Here is a 21,314-nt window from a genome sequence, read left to right as displayed (position 1 = left end):
CCAATTTTTTTTTTTTTTAATCATTATTATTTTTTTCCCGAACGAGCAACGTTGTGAACCTTGCCGAGCTCTGATCCGAATGAGTGCAGCGGTTTTCTTTTTGTAGGAAAAGAAGACAGAAGAGTTCTTCTCTGTGGTGGCTCCAGACTAGAGGAAGTCTCTAGTGAGTTTCCACTTCACGTAGTTCCCAGTCCGTCGCCGCCGGCCCCTGCCCCATCCCCGCTAAGAGCCCCTCTTGTCTTTTGTGTCCCAGCAGGTACAGCAGGTTCAGGTGTTTGCCGACGTGCAGTGTACAGTGAATCTGGTAGGAGATCCCTACCTGAACCCGCCGGCTCCCCTGGGCGCCCCGAAAGCCGCCGCGGTGCCGCCGACCCCGCAGGGCCAACAGAAGAGCCTTCTTCAGCAGCTACTGACTGAATAAACCGCTTTTCGAGGAATGTGACACACACAAAAAAAAAAAAAAGAAAAAAAAAAAAAGAAAGAGGAAAAATCAGCTTGGCTCATCCCGGGAAAGGGGCGGCCATAAGGCAGCGGCACGGGGCAGACTGGAGGCGAGCGAGGTCCGGAGCTGCTTTACAAAATGAGGAGCGGTGGTGTGTGTGTGTGTGAGCACAAGGAGCCCCGCGGGGCGCTCCGAAACGAGGAGACTCATCAGCGGCGGGAGTGCAAAGCACGGAGCCCACGGGCATCGGCGCTCAGACTGGCAGGCACGGACGGACAGACAGACGGACAGACGTCGCCCCGCTGCCTCCCCGCTCCCTCCGGACATTCCCTTCCAAATCGCCTTCCATCCCCGGGATGGATCGTTCAGACTGAAGATCTGAGCCTAGGAAAGAACTCCTCCCGCTGCTGTCTCCTCTTGGGCTGCTCTTGGAGACGGATGGGGCTGAGCACCTCCTGTGCTCAGTTATTTCCCGGCTTGGCTGCAGAGCTTCTGCTCAGTGAGCAGCTCTCCGAGGTCCCCAAGCACCAATGCACCATAGAATCCCCAAACTGGAAGGGACTCTTACAGGCCATCTGTCCCATTTCCTGCACTGAAAAGGCACACCCACAGCTCCACCAGTGCTCAGAGCCCATCCAGCCTGACCTTGGCTGTCTGCAGGGTCAGGACACCCAGTCTTTCAGGGTGACCAGCAGGATCAGACCTAGCCCTGCAAACTGAAACAGTCCTGGCTAACAGCTCGCCCAGTGCCAAGCATGCCGACATGGCATGGCTGGAGAACGTTCAAGTTTTATTGGCAGCACAGCAAACTCCTCTCTCTGTACCTGAGATGTGCTTAGCAGTTTCTTACTGACCTGCGCCCCATCTGCTTCTGTTTTCAAAAGGTCAGTGGAGGAAAGCTGGTTGCAGTAAAGGCCCGTGGGTCTCAGCGCCGGGTCGTTTACCTGTCAAAAGCAATAACAAAGCTCAGAGTGGGCTCTGGATGTCCCCAAGGCACTCATTACCCTCTTAAGCTGAGCTGGGTGGGTCCAGGAAACTCAGAGCCCAGGTGGGTTTGGGGAGGGGGAGCCCATGGGGCAGCACCAGCATCCTCTCATTCTGAGGCTGGGATGCAGTTTGTCTTTCTCTCAACCTCCTGCACTTTGCCTTGGGCTGCTGCCAGGGACACGTGGTCTCCAGGGAGCGTGGCGTGTCACCAAACGCATTTGACATGAGGGGGAAAAAGCTGCTGGGGAAGCTGCAAGCCCCAGCCTGCAGCACTCCCACACAAACCCAATGAGCCAAGAGCAGCTCCAAGGAGCTTAATGGCACTGAGACAAACCCCAGCAGCTAAAATTTCAGGAGGGGCAGAGCCTCAAACAGCCACAGTGCTCGGCCATGGCTGGTGGCAGTGTCCTGGGCACAGTCAGCCAAGTGCAGGTTTCCACGCCCTCAGTTTGGATACAGCTACCAGGAGATAAGCAAACCCATCCCTAACACCTTGTCAAAGCAGCTCTGGAGATGCTGGGATGCTTTGCCTTCCCCTAAGGACACAGAGGCTGCAGCCTCCCCCAAGTCTAACACAGCTCAGAGCAGTGTCAATGCAGCAGGGACATCTGCTGCCCTTCTTGGGAAGGGCTGGGGAAGGGGAACCCTGAAATGCATTGTGGCAAATCCCCAGCACTAAACCCACAGCCAGGGGAAGGTTGAGATATGCACTGCTTGTAAATGAAGAAATCACAGAAACAAATGAATCTAACAAAGGTGGGGAGACCCGTTAGGAAAGCAACCCTCCAGAAAGCTGGGGAGGGCTGTCAGCAGTGGCACTGACCTGTTCTGAGCACATGGAGTTCATCCCAGGCATCTGCAGCGAGTTCATCTGCATCTGTCCTGCCATGGGATTCATGTTCTGGACGTTGGTGTTTCCTCCTGCCATGGAGACCGTGATGCTCATGTTGTTGTACATTCCCTGCTGGGCCGGTGCTGGCTGGGTCTGCCCCGTTTGGCTGAATACGCTGATGGAGAGGGGAGAAAAGGGTTAACCAAGTGCTGGTGGGAGGATGCTCTCTGCCTGCCTGTTCTGGAAGGGATGAAGCATGTGGAGCCATCAGAGGAGCTTTAGCCACCGAGGAAGCCCTCGAAGGCCAGTGACTACTGTAGGAACATCTGCTCTCTGCCCCTCAGTGTGACGTGATGGGGCAGGAGGGACAACAGGGACGAGAGAGGACCATCAAAGAAGTGATGCAAAGCCCTGGGTGAGGTGACACCAAGCTCTGCTTGACCAGGGAAGGTCAGCTGAGCTATCAGCAGGCACAAAGCAACACAGCCTTTTTAATTTTAGCTTTTTAATTGTTCATTTCTGGAGATCTGAAGCTCCAACCTGACTTGCACAAAACCAGTCTGATGGCTCTTCCCATTCGCTTCCAAAGTCTATCAGCTTTCACAAGACATAATGAAGCCACCTCACTCCAAGAGCTCCTCACTGATTTAAACCACTGTGCTGGGTCCTTCTGGCCATCCCAAGACAAGGTGAGCATGAAGCTATGGGTCGGTGGTTGACTTGCACATGGAGTGAGGACACTGGATGTAGGTTCAGCCAGGCTGGGACTGTCTCCTTGGTGTCACCATGTCTGCTCTTGGTGTCCTGTCTGTTCTTCCCACGTCTCACCTCCCCACCCAGGCTACCCCAGCCCAGGTCAGTAGGGCAGGGGCTCCTTTACTGTCCCTTCCAGCCCGACCCACCCAATGACACCACGATGACCTTACCTGCTGTTCCCCATGGCTCCCTGCTGCCAGGTCTTCATGTCGGGTGACTGATAGCCCGGTGCAGGCGGTGCTGGCTGCAGCATTGGGCTTTGTGATGGAGGGAGCTGTGGTGACATCAGGGGACTGCTGGGGCTGAGCGAGGGGGCGAAGGCGGGCTCATTCTGCTGACCCATGCCTGGGGAAGGAAGGACAGACAGCATCAGCTGTGTGATCCATTAGCAGCCTCCCCTCTTCCTCCTCATCCTGCAACTGCTGCCATCAAACCCGTGACTTTTGCCCTTGGAATCTCTGGTTTTCATTTCAAGCAGCTCTATCACTCAAATTCAACTAACTCATAGATGAATGATTGGGGAAACCGGCCCACCACGTGGTTTCCACCAGCAGGTGCTCCAATTTCGTACCACACCTTGTGTGGAAAATAGCCAAGGTAATGCCAAGACAATGGCAAAAGTGCTTCCTGCAGGGCTCTGCTCATCGGTTACGTGTGCCATGCTGAGACCCCACACTGCTGCTGAATGGGAGCAGCTTCAAGCACCCGATATCATCCTTGCACCACTCTGCACAGGCTCTTCAGTGTCATCAGAGCTCTGTGCCCAGGCAAGAAGCATGAGCTGACTGCAGCTCATTTCAGACATCTCAGCGACAATAAGGACTTTTCCGGAGCATATAAAGTTAAGGAAGCACAATTTAGAGAACTGCTTTGCAGTTTCCTTTTTGCAGAAAGAATGAACAAAGAAATGAATCATTGGCCAAAATTATCTATTTTGAAGGGGATTCAACCAGGAAAGGTTTGCTTGGGATATACAGAGCAGTGAGATGTGGTGCGAAAGACTGGATGTTGTGTTGAGGGACATGGTTTAGTGGGAGCTATTGGGAATAGGTGAACGGTTGGACTGGATGATCTTTTAGGTCTTTTCCAACCTTGGTGATTCTGGGATTCTATGAAACGGTGGCAGTATGGCTCTGCCCTTTGCCTATCCTTCCCCACTGCTTTTACACCACTGGTGTAAACGCAAGCAAAACCCCAATGGCAGAAAAATCCATCCCATGTGCTATTTGCTAAACGTGGGTTTTCTAGGGTCACCCCTGTTCTTCTCCTATCCCCACACCCCTCCAGTTTGCCCATTCCCTTGCCAACCACCCCTACCCAGAGATGTCGGTTCCAAGAGAGGCACACAGTCCCATCCCCACCTACCTGATCCCGAATACTGAAAGATGTTCTGCTGCATCTGCGGCGTCATCCCGGCACCGAACTGCCCTCCGACGCTGCCCATCATCCCCCTGGTCACCATGCCACCACGGTTGGCCAACGCAGCCTCAGGGCTGGACGCCAGCTGCGAGAAGGGGCTGGTGGAGGTGGGAGGGTTCCCGGGGCTCGTACCGTAGTTGGGGGGATAAGGGAATTGCTGTGGGGGAGCCTGGGGGAGGCGGGCGGCCCCCATTTGCACCGGGAGCCCGGCTGAGGGTGGGAGGTTGTTGCCAAAGCTCTGCTGTCTCATGAGGATGGCTCGCTGCTGCATGAGCTGCCGCTGCCGGTGCTGCTGGCTGTAGAGCTCGCGTTGACGCTGGGCCAGCATCTGGGCGTTGAGGGGAGGCTGTGGGGAAGGAAGACGTTAAAAGAGTTAACTCCTCTTTGCATCTCAGTGTACAGCTCAGAGCCCCGGAAGCCACAAGCCGTGGCCCTCTTTGGGGCAACAGGCCTCGATTTGTGAAGGGAAGCTGGGAGGAAAAAAGGGAACGCAGCACCAAGGAGCGACTGGGGAAATGCTGTAGATTGGATATCTGTGCAAATCAGGGGTTGAGGATCTCAAAGGATCGGCCCCTATCCAGGCTGTGTCCCCCAGCCAAATGGGAAAGCCTGGATGATTGCCCTGCTACCAGGTATGATCGCCTAGTTATGGGATCATTGCTTCTAGTGGATGCAGCAAAAGCCTCCTCTTGTGCCCTTCACAGAATCATAGAATGGCCTAGGTTGAAGAGGACCACAATGCTCATCTAATTTCAACCCCCTGCTATGTGCAGGGTCGCCAGCCACCAGACCAGGCTGCCCAGAGCCACATCCAGCCTGGCCTTGAATGCCTGCAGTGATGGAGCATCCACAACCTGGGCAACCCGCTCCTGTGCCCTTCAGGGAAGGCTCCCAGTGAGGAGTGCCCAACACCAGGATCTCCGACGTGGACCCTGTAAAATCACCCCATGACATTTCCCCTGGCACTGGGCTCCTTCCCTAGCTGCTGGGCCAGATGTGCTCCCATCCATCACCATAGGAGCTGCAGCACAGCAAGAGGGAACTCAACAAAGCCATCACAACTGTCAATGGAGCTCTGATGGAAAGCGCCGGGTCCCTCTGTCTGCACCTCATATTCCCCACCAGAGATGTTGTGATGCTTAACGAAACTTGCAGGCTTCTCAGAGAAGTGGAATAAAGTTACCAGAACTCAGCTATGCTTTCCAAGTCCTCCTTGCAGGGAGCAGATGTTTTTATCCACTTTATTAGAAGTGAAACAAGAACTTTAGGGCCTGGGGATTTGCAGGATCATTAAGAAGATTTCACTGGAGATTCTGGTATTTAAAGGATGGCATCTATTTTCCAAAGATCCTTCTCAATTAACGATCTTGGCACGTTTGTCTCTAAGCGATAATGAGGTCTTTGTGCCTTACCCAAGTGTAGGGGATGGAGTAAAGGGGGAGGAAAAAGAATCACAAAGGCACATCTGGAGCCACTCCTCTGCATGGTGGGTGATGTTCCCATCCCCAGGGAATGAGCAGATGGGATTGAGCTGCCTTTGCCACCACGCTGCATCCCCCTTACCTGCGGGGTCATCTGCTGCTGCATGCCTGCCCTCATGTTGATGCCCACGGGGGAGCTGGCTGCAAACTGGTTGAGGATCGCCTGCCGGTTCTGATGGATCAGCTGCAGGGAAGGGAGGACAGTCAGGAAGGTTTTCCAGCTACATGCAGATGTTCCAGCAGTATTTTCCCTTAGTGTCCACCCAGCCTCCGGCTACTCAAAGCCCTTCCAATCTCCCCTCATCGCAGGACTGGCGCCGCAGGGAGGACGCTGCATCCCTCTCACCCGTGGATCCAGCTGGGGGTTGGGGGGACTTTACCTGCTGCTGGCCCTGCAGCCGTTGCTGCAGCTGAAGTCGCAGCTGGTTGGGAGCCGTGGGGGGTCGGCTGAGCGTCTGCCGGGGCTGCATGGCCATGGTGGTGGGGAAGGCACCGCGTGGTGGCGGGACCTGAACCGGCATGGGACCGAAGGACGGCTTCTGCCGGACCATGCCGGGGAAGGCGGCAGGGAGGTTGGTGGTGGGAGATGCTGAGGAGTAAGGCTGGGGGTACATGCCGGGCTTCTGCTCCATCATCAGAGGAGGGGTGGCTTGCTGGGGCTGGAACCGTTCCGTCAGGGCTTCCAGCCCACCGCCCTGGAAGGGAGAAGAGGGAGGAAAATCTTTACGCTGGAGCCCCACCTGCAGCCATCCCCATCCAGCACAGCTCAAGGCCAGAGCTGTCCCAAGTGGGGTTAACCATCATTCCTCAAGGCTTTGATAATGCTGGAGGGATGGGAGTGATTTCTGCTGGCTTGTTTTGGAGCAAGGACCCCAGGAAAAAAGTCCTTTGAGACGGGCTTGGAGTTCATCTCTCTATATCCAAAGCAGTGATGGATTGTGGTGTGCTCACTGCTCATGGAATTATGGAAACCATGGAATCGTGGAACCATAAAATCAGAGAATTACAGAATCATGGAACCACAGAATCACAGAACCATGGAACCACAGAAACGTGGAATAATGAAATCACAGAACCATAGAAACATGGAATTATAGAACCACGGAACCACAGAGCCATAGAATTGTGGAACAATGAAATGACAGAACCATACATGGAATAATGAAATCACAGAACCATGGAATCACAGAACCATGGAACCATAGAATCATGGAATCATGAAATCACAGAACACAGAACCACAGAATCGTGGAGCCACACAATCATGGAATCACGGAATTATAGAATGGTTTGAGGTGGAAGAGACCTTAAAGCCCATCCAATCCCAACCATGGCAGAAACCATGGCAGGGACATCTCCCACCAGACCAGGTTGCCCAAAGCCATCCACCTTGTTCTTGAGCATCTCCAGGGAGGGGGCACCCACAGTTTCTCTGGGCAGCTTGTGCCAGGGTCTCACCACCCTCATCAGCATCATTTTGGGCAGAGCATCCCACTTGGAGGATCAACACGAACAAGGGATGTAGTCAGGTCTTCTCCCTCTTCCATAAATTAAGATGGAATATATATGGCTCAAGGACTGGGTTCCAGGTCATAAAACAGCAGCCTACAACCAGACTTGAGGCTTTTCTCATCTTTCCTCCCCAATCTACTCACTTTCCACCCAGCTCTTCCTTTCCCCACATCCTCAGTAATGTGGAAGAGAGGGAAACAGCCCAAGCCCTGCAGGATGGAGGGGGCTCAGGGAAAGTCAAGGAGATCCATCCATGCCCTGAAGTGACAAAGCATCTCCAGGGCAACCACGTGCCTTCCTTCATAGCCAGACTGGACGGGGACTGAAGTATCTGGGCCTCAAGTGCAAAAATTTGAAGTCCAAGTAAATCCCTAAGCTCTCCCCAGGGATGTGAAGTCCTCCCTGCCAGTAACACATCCTACACAGGCTGCCCAGGGAGGTGGTGGGGTCACCATCTCTGGGGGGGTGTTCCACAACTGTGGGGATGTGGCACTGAGGGATGTGGTCAGTGGGCATGGCGGGGTGGGTTGGGGTTGAACTTGGGGATTCTGAGAAGTCTTTTCCAACCTGAATGATCCTATGATTCTGTGATTCACAGGCTTTCAGTTCTGCTCATTGTTTTGGAAAAAGCACGCGAGCACCACGGGGCAAGGAAAGAGAAACCACTCTATGAAAAAACCCGAGCAATGCATCTCATCTTCCAAGTCCCTTACTCTCTGCCTAAATTCAGGCTTCCCCCTGGCCATGCCCTGTTATTTAGAACAACCCAAATCCTTCAGATGCCTCTGCACGGGCGCCTGTGGCCGGGGCCATGGTGCTATCTGAATCAGATGGCAACGCCGGAGCAAAACTGTCATTTTTTTCCACGGTTAAATTAGAGGAGAGGGGCAGCTGCAGTGTAAGCCAATCTCAACAGCGAGGGCTGCGGGCTCTCATACCAGCCAGGCCATTAGCTATATTATTAGGCAGCACAATTAAGGCTCAGGAATCTGTGCCTGTGGGACTCCAGCTGGAAGACTCCTCCACGCCCCAACCCCAAGCGCGGCGGGGAAGCGGGCCGGGCTGCCAGGCCTCCCCACGCCCCGACACATGAGCTGCCCTTTGAAGGGCTGACGTTTCTCATGGGGGATGGCGTTTTTAAGCCGACAGCGGCCTATTGGATTTCATGGGGATGCTTTCCAACTTTTTTTTTCTCTGTGGAATGGCAGAGGATTAAGTATCCTCTCCGAATCTGATGCGCTTTCCCACTCACATCTGGCCTCCCGTGACCAGATGTTGGAAATCCTCCTCCACGCTCATGTCAGAGCTCAGCATCTGCTGGAACTGGATGATCCTTAAGGTCCCTTCCAACCTCAGCTGTTCTATGACTGTATGACCTGACCCCGGGCCCCGACCTCTTTCCAACCCCACCGAGCCTCTCTACCTGCACCAGTTTGTCAATGCCAAGGGCTCGGTCCAGCTCAGCCAGCTCTGTCTCATCCTTGCCGCTCAGGAAGGACACGAGCTGCTCCAGCAGTGCCTTCTCATCGTTGCGGCCCTCCGGGGTGGTGGGAGGACACAGGAGCTCGTCCAGCTGCGAGGTGATGCAGGGGCTGCGGAGACAAAAGCCCGAGGAGACACGTGAAGGGTTGTCAAAGCAGCAGCGGGGCTGAGCCATAGAAAATCCTGCTCTGCACTGCGTCGTTGGCCTCCCACCCACGACCCCACTGCCAGGATGAAATCCCATGGGGAATGGAGCCAGCGCTGTGCTTCAGTGGGGTTCTGGAGGACCACTTGGTGCTTTTGCTCTGCAGGAGTTACAGGCAGGGCGGCGGGAGGCAGAGCACAACGTGAGCAGAGAGCGGAGCGGGAGGTTGGGAAGACGCTGGGACAGCTGGAAAAGAAACAGCTGAAGGCAGAGGGAACCTTTTAGTTGCAAAAAGAAGATTTCTGACAAGCTCGCTCGATATTCTTTGGGAATAAGATTAATATGTAATGAGAGACATTCCAATGACGTGACTAATTGGAGTCAATCGGATTTGCCGGGTCTGACACAATGAAGGGAGCCATGGCACATCACGCTCACAGAGAGACACAAAGGAGAGAACTGGAGCATGCCAGCAGTTCCCAAGCAGCAGACATGTTTATCCTTTTAGCTCCAGATGAGGACCAGATGTACAGTAAGGAACTGAAGCCAATGGGACCGAGAGTGCTGCAGCCAACACACGCAGTTTAATCCAGGGAAAGAAATACCGGGCGCTGGGACTTCTTACATTACAGAGCAGGGGCAGAGAGGGAAGCAGGGAGATGGAGGTGAAAAGCAGGGCTGGTTTCCTGCGGCCCAGGTCCCTGCTACTGGCTGCTTTGTACTGAACCACTCGGAGGGCCAAAGCCAAAGATGAGAGCTGGCTGCTCAAAGCCATCAATCCTGCAGAGAAAGTGGGGGACAAAGTTTTTCTCTGCATTAACAGGCAATGAGAGGATGAATGCAGGCTGGCAATTTCTCTTCGTCTCACCACAGACCTCTGCGTGGATGGTTTATAAGAAGACCGTGGGACAGTACAACCCTTAGATAGGAAATAAACCTCCTAAAGTGAGCACCATGTGTGCAGCACCCCATGCAGGTCAGCCCCATGCTGGCAGGTGGGAGGAATTTGGTGTCAAATGCTGCTTGAAGTCCCATAAAACATCTCCCTGGCATGGCTTCCAAAGGCCTCCTGCCCAGCACAGATGTCCTGGACACCGAGGGCATCTCTGCTGGCACAACATGCCAGTGCTGTGGCCATCAAGCCAGGCCCTGGGTTACATTCTTGATCTTGGGGGATTAGAGCAAGATGTGTGAGAGCCGCCTGCAGCACCCTGGATGTAGTTCAAGGTGCCTTGGACCTGGACCACAGTGCCTCTACCACTCTTCCATCAATGACACAGAGCACTTAGGCTCAGAGCACAGAAGGGGGCGTGTTGTAACCATCCCACTTGATGAAGAATTGAAGATCCAGACGGGTTGGGGACAGGGAGAACTTGCAAGGAAGCTCCCCTTGGCCAGGCAGGTCAGCTCACTGAGCAAGGCAGGAGCTCTGGTGATGGATACATACCTTGCAGCTGGAAAACCTTCACAACCCCTAAAGCAAAAGCTCTGCTGGTAACTCAGTTAAGAGAGGAGTTGCTCTGCAGCTGGAGCCCAACTGAAGGCACACGATGCAGAACAATCTGTGCATGTTATCAGTGCAGTTTATGGCTGTGCCACTAGATGGAACTGCACAGATCCCAGCCAAGCCTCTGACTTCAGACTTCCTCTCAGGCTTTATAGAGGAATCTGCTCTCTTCAATTTCTCTGCCGTTGCTTTTCAAGTCTGTTGTACCAAAGCAGAGCCTGAAGACCTCTGCAAGGGCTGACGAACCCCTTCCTTGTGATGAAGCAAGTTTTGGAAAGGGATGCTGAGAAGCAAGCCTTACCTCCAACACAGTGTCTGCTTTTTGCTCTGGGGGACTCAAAGTGCTGCTCCAAAGACTGCCAAGGCAGCTCTCACCTATGGAGCTCCATCAGACATAAGGCTGCTGAAGTTATTGCAGGGAAGTGAGGTGGGAAGTGAACTGGGCACCAGCAAGGCTGCCTGGCTCCGTGCTTGGAGCACAGGGCTGCTGAGTAAGGTAAGGTCATTTTCCCCTGATAAAGCAAGTGAAGCAGCATTTTAAGGAACATTTGTAGCTAAAAACCAAGATTGATTTTTAGCACTGCTCTGGCCTTTGCTGGATATGCCCCACAGATCTCACACCGACGACGAAACTGCACCACCACTGAGATGTAAAAGGGAAGCTGCTTCCTTGCAGCAAGGACTCGAGCTGATGTAAACGCTCTTCATTTAAACAGGGATTGGATTTATCTCCCAGCAATTTCAAGCAATGCGAGGCTGAGTCTTTCCAGCCAAAATCCAAGATCCATGTGCACAGCAGAGACCACTTAGGCAATTCTTTTCTTGGGCTGAGTGAAGAGTTTTTAGAAATGAGTCCAAACTTAGCTCCTGGAAGAAGATGTCTGGCTCTTGCCTTGCTCAAATACAATTCTTACACATTTGCTCTTCGTGGCAGGAAAACAGAAGCTTTGCTTATCTGTGAAGGATTTAATTAGCAACCCATGGATGGATTTTGGCAGCGAGGGCCGCAAAAGGATCCTCCCAGAGCTCATCATCTATCTAACAGGTACCTGACCTCTGGGCATGGGGAAGGACTCAGCCTCTGTCCACAGTGCCAATGCTGATGCCTTGGAGAGCTCCTGAACGACGAAGCCCTGTGACCTCTGTATGGCACCAAGCAGAGAGCACCACCAGCAGGGCTCCCTGCCCTCCTCACCTCCAGCCTCAAGATAATTGACCTCCAGGCTCCTGCAATAGCATTGCTATGGCATTTAGAGCCAAGGAATGATGTTGCATGCTGAGGTGATGACGCCTTGGCTGCTGTGCTGGGCAAGGACCTAAAGAGGACCTTTCAGCTGAAGCCAAGCAAATGGGGACAGCGAAGAGCTGCAGTGACATGAAGACACAAAACTGTCCCGTGGCTCTCGTGATGCCACTGCTGACCCCAGAAAGAGAAATGTGGGAGAATTTTAGCTGCAGTATTGGTTAGTGAGGACTTTCAACGTGGATATATGGGATTAACTGGCTCTGGAGCAAGAACTGATGGTGCATGCCCTGTTTACAGAGGCAGAAATTGCTAGAGCATCCCAGAGTCCTGATGGGTGAGATGAGGAAGCCACCGAGCTGCAGTACTTACTCTTCAGGTTTACTCAGCGTGCTTCGGTTCATGGGTGCCATGCTGTTATCTGTCCATGGGATCTGCTCACCCATGCCTGGCTGCCCAAACTGGTGATCTGGCACCCCCATCTCCAGCTCTGACATCCCTGTGGGTAGAAGAGGGGTCGGGGGAGGAAGCGTTAGCGTCCCAAGGGGACTCAGGCACCCTAGGGGATGTGCAGAGAGATGCTGGAAGTGGGCAAAACCACAGCCAAGGTGCCATGCTCATGCCCAAGGCACCCTGCCATGAAGGCACTGATCTTTCTGCAGATAAATCCTGTTAGAGATAACATGCAAAAAATTCAGAGCTTGGTCTCATACTCAAACCCGAAGGATGAGCCTGGGCTTTGGGTGAACACCTGTGTGGCTGCTCCACCAGATCTGTGTGTCCTCAAAATGTACCAACACTACGACCCCATCTCAGTTCCCCTTTCCTGAACATTCCCAGCAAGTTTCTCAAAATCTAGTCAAGTCAGAGGGCTCATTCTTGAAGGCCAGCTGTTAGCACTGGAGATTTTAGTTGAAAAAATGGCACACGCCCATTAGCATCTTCTGACTCTATTTTGGAGAAAAGTTAATTTGTGCAGGGAAAGGAGCCAATGCAATTAGATTAAGTTTAGCACAACTCGGAGCCTGAGCACAGGACAGGGAGATGTATGTGGATGGAGACTTTACATCATCCAACTTGAAATAGAATCACAGAGTCACAGAATCAATTAAGGCTGGAAAAGACCTCTAAGATCATCCAGTCCAACCCCAAGCCATCCTCACTGTGCCCACTGACCACGTCCCCAAGTGCCACATCCCCACTGTTCTTAGCACCTTCAGAAGATCAGAGAACACCTTGGCTACGTTGGCCATGGAGCCCCACGCAGATGGACACAAGGGATAAGTCCACTTCTGGCCAGGTTGGGATTGCTGCTTCAGGACATGTCATTGGTGGCCAATCCCATGGGTTTGCAGGGGCCAAGGATGTGAATCTGTATTTTTTTTTCCCTCAATAAAATACAGCACTGCAGAGAACTGAGGTGCCACCAGCACAGCTTCCAACATCCCAACAGAACAGAAATCCCAGGCACAGCTCAGGGAGGGCAAAGGAACAGGAGGCAGGACCTGGTGACTTGGTAGCACATCCAGAATGGGGAACTGCCCTATTTGGGGGCAAACCCAGCAGTGCTTGGTGTATTCCCTGTTGTCCCAAGGTATCCCCAGCTCCAGGCAATGACAGCTCCCAGACTGAGCTTGTTTTGTGGGTTTTACACCAAAACACAAGAGCCCTAAGCTTGCTCTTGGATGGAAGCAAGGAGAGGTGTTCCTTTACTTCTTGAAATGTCTTGAAAAAAGCCTTAAGGTTGCTTGGCAACAGGCGGATAAAAGCAGTGGCAGCAGTAGCTCCAGTGGGGCCGGCTCCACGCAGCCGCAGTGCAGAGCTCCAAGCCTTCCCTGCTTGCCTGACAACAGTTCCCAGTTCTGTTTCTGCTGAAAACTGCAGTTTTTTCCCAATCAAAGCATCAGCCTGCAGCTGCTCACGGTCATGAAGACGGGTGTCATGCTGCAGCTGCACAACGGCCTCCAGAGGAGGGAAGGTCATGGGTGGGACCATGAAGCTGGTGCCGGGCTGATGCTGGGCACTGCTTGGAACGGGTCGGAAAACTGAGTGCTGAGCAGCTCAGCAGGTTGTGAGCATTGGGAAAAGAGGGGATCTGTTGAAGGAGGAAAGCTCAGATGGGGAAATACAGAACATGGGCACAAAGAACAAAGTGAAAATTTGGGGCCAGTGTGCTCTCGTGCGTCTTGCACAGACGTGGGGCCATCTGAGCAACAAAGGGAGATGCCCTCTGTGCAACACATGAAACTCTTTGGAAAGAGAAGCTGCCAGAGGGAGAAGGTCAATGTCATAACAGTGTGTCGGGGTGTGTGTCCTCCCAATGCAGTGGTCAGGGCAAGAGCTGTTGCTTACAGGTGAGCAGTGACACATGCAGGATGCAGGATGCCAGGGGACAGCAGCTCAGTCCCATCCCACACCATCCTTGCTACCACACTGGAGGAGCAGAGCTTCTGTGAGGTCCCTCTTCCAGTGTTGCTCAGTGCTAAATCCTTGAGGTGAGCCCCTTGTTCCTGCAGCCACGTATCAGCACAGCTGAGCTGTTGGGTGGACCTGGCCACTGCACCGTATCAAGGTCACCCCAAAGCAGCACAGGCACTCCAGGCTTCATGGAAATCTATTTTGACTTTAGTATGGCCCTTATTCAGAGGGCAGGGAGGCCCTGGCACAGGCTGCATAGGGAAGCTGTGTGTGCCCCATCCCTGGCAGTAACCAAAGCTAGGCTGCAAGGGGCCCTGTGCAACCAGCCCATGGCAGGGCTTGGAACTCGGTGGGCTTTGAGACCTCTTTCAACCCAAACCAAGACACCTGAGCCACTGGCTTGCTTCATGTAGCTGGAAAGAGGAGGAAGGTTTGGGTTTGCATTCTTGAGAAGTCAGAGGGGCTCTTCTCTAAATAGGGGTGGAGATGCTCTCTCATCCTTTCTCTCATGGCATTTTTTGACTTTTTAGAAAGAAAAGGTGGACAGGAGGCATATTTAAGCCCAGTTCTGCCACCCTGCACTTCTTCAGCACCCACAAGCATGAACACAGAGTCACAGAGTCATTCAGCTTGGACAAGACCTCTCAGATCTCAAGCCCAACCCCAGCCCACCCCACCGTGCCCACTGCCCACACTTCTCAGTGCCACATCCCCACGGTTCTGGAACACCTCCAGGGATGCTGACCCCACCACCTCCCTGGGCATCTGTGCCACTGCAGCACTGCTCTATAAGAGAAGAAATGTCTCCTAATTCAACCTGAACCTCTCCTAGTCCTGCTCGAGGCCATCACCTCTCAAGACTTCTCCTTGGCTTTCTCTGTTTGTAACCTGGCCCAAAAAAGCCCTCCAAGAGAAAGCTTTCCCACCACATCCCCCTTCTGCTGTCACAGCTGGCTGAGCGGAGCAGGTGCCCATGGCAGCACATACCTGTGTCAGGTGGGAAGGGGTTTGGTCCCGGCACAGTGCCCCTGCCCTGCTCGGCCGGCACTCGGGGCCGTGGGCTGCTGCCGTTGGTTGCGGGGAAAGCAACTGGCCTCAGCTGAGCTGGCTCCAGTGGGTCACAGAACTCAAAGGGGGCACGAGCTGCCTGCATGCCCTGCCCGCTGCTGATAGCTGAGTTTGGAAAACAAAGATAAACATGTATATGCAGAAATTCAGATCTCTCCCCACGAGCTCATCGCAACATCACCCGCGGATGCAGTGCCCCGCCAGGAAGCTGACACTGGGTACTCTGGGCTAAGGGAGAAGGCTTGCATCTATAAGATGTATACAAATAGGTTTTATACAACAGTAGAAGGGAGGATGAGAACCAATTCCTTCAGAGTGAACAAGGATTCCTCTCAGGGGAGTGGCAGTAGTACAAGTGAAGCTCCTCGATGCTGCCTGTGTGCACTCCAGCTATGTTCTGCTGGGCACTGCTGGCTTTAAATCAATTAAAACCGCATGGGAAAACGATGCTGTTAAGCCTCGCATCGTTACAACTCTCATTTGCATGGATTTTCACAAGTTCAGCTGCAGCTTGCCAGCGGGGAGCACGTAGCAAATGCTTCTGTTCACGCTCAGACCTTCTTTTCTGTATTTCTGCTGGGCAGTGATGCAGGGGATGGAATAAACTATAGCTGTGCATCAGGAAAAACCACACATGGGACAAAGCCCTGTGGGACCTGTCCCGGCTGCTGTGCTCATGCTGGGGCTGGCAGAGTACTAAAGGGGACCAGTGAGGGTGGCACAGGGCTGCTGATGAGGACAGGCACATGGCATGGGCTCCAGACAACAGCACTGTAACTTGGGGGCATTTGGACAGCCAAGTTTATGCTCTGCTTGTAAAAGCCTGCTGGCCCTGTTTGCTGCTCACACCCCGGCACGGGGAAGCCAAGGAGCCACAGCTGGAGCCTCTGGCTTTCTCACTTGCTTGTGGGCTCCTTCAGGGGTTCTTTAAGAAGCAGATAAGAATGCCTCACTTTGGAGAAAAAGCAGGGTGTTTTTTGCAATTTTAACCCCTCCCTATCCGTTCTGACCTGGGTGCACTCAGTCCCATCACACTGTTTCAAAGTGAGAGCAATGCTTCCAAACCTCCATTTCCAGAGATCAAACTGCTCAATCTGGAGAGAACCCAAATCCCCCTTGCATTCTCTGTGCTCCCACCCCCTGAGGCCCCACATGGGGACAAATCCCAGGGCTGACACCTACGGTTGAGGCCGGCGGGGGCTCTGGGGGCAGTGCTGGGCTGCAGGGGGGCTGCCAGCATTTCAGGTTTGACAGCCACGCCGCTCTCACTCCTCTCCGGCCCACACAAGCCTGGCAGCTGGGCAGCTTTCTCCAGTGATGGCAGGAGCTGGTCCAGCTGCTCCAGTTCGGCAGCAAACTGAGGAAGGAAAGGAGAGCAGAGGTTGGTGAGTTTGATTCCTTTGCAGCAATACAAAAGTGAACTCCACAGGAAAGGATCAGCCCCAAATCACAGAAATGAGCACCGATGAAGCTTCTAAATCAAAACCACTCCAGAGTGGGTGGTGGCACTGGGATGGAATTAAGCAATGCTGGGATAATCCCTGGGCAATCCCAGATGAATGCATATAGAACCATAAAATCATTCAAGCTGGAAGAGGCCTTGAAGATCCTCAAGCCCTACTCCAACCCATCCCACCATGCCTACTGCCCACGTCCCTCAGTGCTGCATCCCCACGGTTCCTAAACACCTCCAGGGATGGTGACCCCACCACCTCCCTGGGCAGCTTTGCCTACCCTACAAGGATGTCCCCCAGGGGTCAGGTTCCCCACCACTGAGGCCCATTCATGCCTGCAGCCCATACGCTGCAATGAGCAGCATTATGAACAGCTCCACCAACATGGCCAAATAAAACCAATGGTGATTTCAAACATGAGATCACAAAATTGCAGAATTATAGAATGGCCTGGGTTGAAAAGACCCACAGTGCTTATCCAGTTCCAACCCCCTGCTGTGTGCAGGTCACCAACCAGCAGCCCAGGCTGCCCAGAGCCACATCCAGCCTGGCCTTGAATGCCTGCAGGGATGGGGCATCCACAGCCTCCTTGGGCAACCTGTTCCAGTGCCTCACCACCCTCTGGGGGAAAAACTTCCTCCTAAGATCCAACCTAAACCTCCCCTGTCTCAGTTTAAAACCATTCCCCCTTGATAATTTGCTTTGCTAATATACATATGGTCATGCTGAAATGAGAAGAATAAAAAATGGTTCACTCCAGGAGAAATGAATTAAGAGAACAACTGCCCCAAAGTGCACTCCTGTGCCTGCTTGGGGCACACAGTTACCTTGATGGAAAGGAAAATGACATCCAGCTCCTTCAGCCCTCATCAAGGCTGAGAGCAGATGAGCGGATGTCTAGCCCAAAGACTGAAGTAAATAGGAAAGGTGATGGGGAAGGGATTTGTGCTGGTGGATGTAACAACAACAGGTAGGGATTTAAGGGTCCAAGATAAATGAGCTTTGGCAAACAAGAAAAATACCTGAAGGGAAGTCCAATATTTCAAAATTTAAGGGCATTTTGTGTTTCCAGAAGAGCTGCCCTTCAGTGTTTGGGAAGGTTAGGCCACTCACCATAGATAGACAACCTGAAAGTGCACTGAAAACCTTTGTGTATGATGGAGGGCTTCAGGGTTACTGCTCTCCACGGGTCCAAAATGAAAGGAGCCATCTCCAGATCTATCCAAGTGCGGCGAGAAAAACTACAGAAGGCAGCTCTGTCTGCTTGCATTACTTCTCGCTTTTTCTCCCCCTTTCTGAATAAGGACAAAAAAAAACCCACCCAATTTTCTCAAGCAAAGGGATCACAAAGGAGGAATGCTGTTGGATCCTGGAGGGGCTGAGCCCACCCAGGCACCTCTGACATCCCCACCAATGTCACATTTCTGTCCTGACCTTGTGCAGGGCCCTGTCCCCATCCCCACTGCCTGTACTGCAGGAATGAACTGGGGCTGTTAACACACACGACAGTGTGGTTTTTTTTTCTTATTTACAGTGGCATTTTGAGAATTAAATGATGTTTAGGCAGCACTGATGATGAGCAGCGTAATGTGAGCAGCAGGCATTGATGGCAGGATTTATAATGCAGTACTCAGGGCTGTGTCCTCCTGTGCACACCTTCTATCCGACCCTAACCCAGAGCCCTGCAATGAAGGGTATCCTTGCACACTCAGGCATAACTGATGCCCTCAAGCAGGGAAATTATTGCTTCCCTTACAATGGATGAGATGAATGCAATTAAACAGCAGCCCACGGTGCCCTCTCAGTGATGCAGGACCACACCGGCACCTTCTCCACTTGGATGCCCTTCTTGAGGCATCCTTTCTCCAGCAACAACAGCAAGCAGAAGGCTGGGAAACCAAATGGCACAACTGCAAACTGGGGGAAGGGGAGGGGGAGAAGACAAAGCAGAGAGCTGGGGGTTTGGGAGAGCTGGCACAGAGCGGAGCTGCAGTCAGAGCTGAGCATCCCGAGCATCCTTTTCTTTCCAGGAAGAGATCCTGGAGGAGCACAGGGTATCTTGCAGCAAAAGGAAGCAAGGTTGTGTTCTCGGAAATGAGCACAAGGATGAGTTGGAAAGAAAATAATTATGTGAGGTGAGTGGCAAGCTGCAGCGTGCCCCACCATTACGTCGCCCTAATTGATATTTCAATAGAAACATGAAGAAAAAGTCCGAGGCAAGTGCTTGGTTTTATTTGCAATAGCAGCTCCTCTCCCCATGGCTCTCTGAAGCAATCCAGCTAGCAGAAATCACGTGGCACTGAGCTCTGTCCTTGGATGCTGAGCAGTTATGGGCTGTTTGCTCCTCTGAACACACAAGTGAAGGCTCCACAACCCTGCTTCTGCCGCCGTTGTTAACTCTTAGGAGCACTTCTGGTCCCATACATAGGTTTGCTATTCTCCAGCTGTTTGGGGAGAGATACTTGGAAATAAAAATCCATGGGCAAGGCTAAAAACGTGACCTTGCTTCCAACAGCAAAGCAGAGGGGCTCACAACCACAGCCAGGCTCCAAGTTCTCCAAAGCTGAGCATCCCAAAACTGGAAGGCAGCCGGCTCCCTTCCAAGACAGGCACACCCTGACTTGGGTCTTGCCAACATAGAGGCAATTCATGGAACCAGAGAACCATTCTGGTTGAAAAAGACCTCTGAGATCATCACCAAGCCCAACCCCAGCCCATCCCACCATGCTCACTGACCGCATCCTTCAGTGCCACATCTCCATGTTCCCCGAGCACCTCCAGGGCTGGTGACCCCACCATATCCCTGGGCAGCCAACCCAACTCGTTCCATCATTCTATGATCGCAGCAAGAGGTAACGAGTGAGATTCCCACTCAGCTGCAAGATAACTGACCACAACTCCCAAGAGAACTGAGCCCTTAACCCTGTTAAGAGACTCATTGCGTGTTGCCTTTGGAGCCTTTGGGAGCTCGCTGTTATTCACACCGCACCTCTCAGCCCCATTTGACACAGTCAGTAAGCAGGCTATCAGCCCCGCTCTGAATGTCAGCCTCTCTGTTCTCTTTGCTTAAAAAGGATTAAGCAGCCTTATCCATGTTACCATCTCCCCTGGCTTTCAAAAATAAGAAATCTCTTCTATTCATAGCTGCATGTAATGAATATTTATACACTCAAATCTCTATTGCGGAGATCTGTCACTGGATTATTCAATTTAATAATACTTTTAGGATAACTAAAAGGCCTGTATAATTGCTAATCTCAGCCAACAAGAGGGCAACAGATTGAGAATTCCCGGGGACACGAGCCCTGAATGTGCCCAGAGATGCAGAATTAAGAGCCCTTTCACTTGGCAAGGCTCACACAGCCCCCTCCCCATTCAGGCCTGCCACCTGCAGCAAGCAGCACCGCTCCTTTCCCATTCTTATGCAGCTCGGGAAAGCTTCTTCCTTCCTCTCTCAGCATTGCCTTGAAGCTCTGAGTTACCAAAACGTGGAAGCACCTTTAAGGTTGGGAAGGACCAAGAAGATCACTGAGTCCAACCCCAGCCCACCCCACCGTGCCCACTGCCCACATCCCTCAGTGCCACATCCCCATGGTTCTCAAACACCTCCAGGTTTGGTGACCCCACCACCTCCTTGGGCAGCTGTGCCACTGCACCACTGCTCTTTATGAGGAGAAATGTTTCCTAACATCCAACCAGAACCTCCCCTGGCACAACCTGAGGCCATCACCACCCATCCTATCACTGTCATCCAAGAGCAAAGGCTGACCGCAATTCACCACAGTCTCCTTTCAGGAGTTGTAGAGAATGATACAGGTCTCCCTTGAGCTCCTCTGCTCCAAACTGACCCATCCCAGTGCCCTCAGATGCTCCCCATATCACTTCTGCTGCAGACCCCTCACAGCTTCACTGCCCTTCTCTGGACACTCCGATGCCTCAGTGCCTTTCTTGCAGTGAGGGGCCCAACACTGAATACTGCACTGGAGGTGCAGCCCCCACCAGAACTGCGTACAGGGGATGATCACCTGCATGGAATCATAGAAGCATAGAATCACAAGGTTGGAAACGACCTACAAGATCATCTAGTCCAACTGTCCTCCCAATTACCATTGCTATCACAAGCTACTAAACTGTATCTCATAGCTCCTCATCCAGACAACTCTGCACTCTGCCCCATGGCTGTAGCCTCAGCCCAGCTATCCAGCCTGGCCAGGTCCCTCTGTGGGGCCTGCCCTCCAACCTCCTCATCTGCAAACATACTGAGGGTGCACTCAATGCCGTCATCCAGGCTATCAATAAGAATACTAAACAGGAAGGCCCCAGTACCAACCTCTGGGGAACACCACTTGTGATCAGCCACCAGTTGGACGGAATTCATTCACCATCACTCTCTGGGCCCAGCCCTACAGCCAGTTCTTTACCCAGTGAAGAGTACAGCTGTCCCAGCCATGGGCTGCAGCTTCTCCAGGAGAATACTGTGGGAGACTGAGTCAAACACTTTATGAAAGTCTGTGCAGATGACATCCACAGCCTTTTCTTCATCCACCACACAGGCCATCCAGCCATAG

The 21,314-nt window shown here is 52.8% G+C and overlaps 1 protein-coding gene and 1 long non-coding RNA gene across 4 annotated transcripts in view; one reads left to right on the top strand and one right to left on the bottom strand.

The window, feature by feature from the left end:
* Positions 1–12: 12 nt before the first annotated feature.
* LOC122188849 lies at positions 13–450 on the top strand. Its single transcript, XR_006181652.1, has 2 exons — positions 13–163; positions 254–450. It is a non-coding gene; the product is annotated as an uncharacterized LOC122188849 (long non-coding RNA).
* A 32-nt stretch (positions 451–482) lies between these two features.
* The window catches only part of NCOA1 (nuclear receptor coactivator 1), a 155,442-nt gene continuing 134,610 nt past the window's right edge, over positions 483–21,314 (bottom strand). For all 3 annotated transcript variants that reach the window (XM_042887479.1, XM_042887481.1, XM_042887478.1), the window contains 10 exons: positions 16,475–16,649; positions 15,212–15,397; positions 12,179–12,305; positions 8,853–9,021; positions 6,298–6,612; positions 6,000–6,101; positions 4,383–4,782; positions 3,188–3,362; positions 2,253–2,436; positions 483–1,386 (listed from right to left, as the gene is read on the bottom strand). In XM_042887479.1, the coding sequence (XP_042743413.1) occupies positions 1,174–1,386; positions 2,253–2,436; positions 3,188–3,362; positions 4,383–4,782; positions 6,000–6,101; positions 6,298–6,612; positions 8,853–9,021; positions 12,179–12,305; positions 15,212–15,397; positions 16,475–16,649 (2,046 nt within the window). In that variant the 3' untranslated portion in view covers positions 483–1,173. The remainder of the gene's footprint in view (positions 1,387–2,252; positions 2,437–3,187; positions 3,363–4,382; positions 4,783–5,999; positions 6,102–6,297; positions 6,613–8,852; positions 9,022–12,178; positions 12,306–15,211; positions 15,398–16,474; positions 16,650–21,314) is intronic.

This window comes from Lagopus leucura, unplaced genomic scaffold (assembly GCF_019238085.1).
Source record: "Lagopus leucura isolate 7727_CA_CO unplaced genomic scaffold, USGS_WTPT01 Super-Scaffold_100088, whole genome shotgun sequence".
In the NCBI taxonomy this organism is placed as follows: domain Eukaryota; kingdom Metazoa; phylum Chordata; class Aves; order Galliformes; family Phasianidae; genus Lagopus; species Lagopus leucura.
This window is presented reverse-complemented; position numbering and strand designations above follow the sequence as displayed.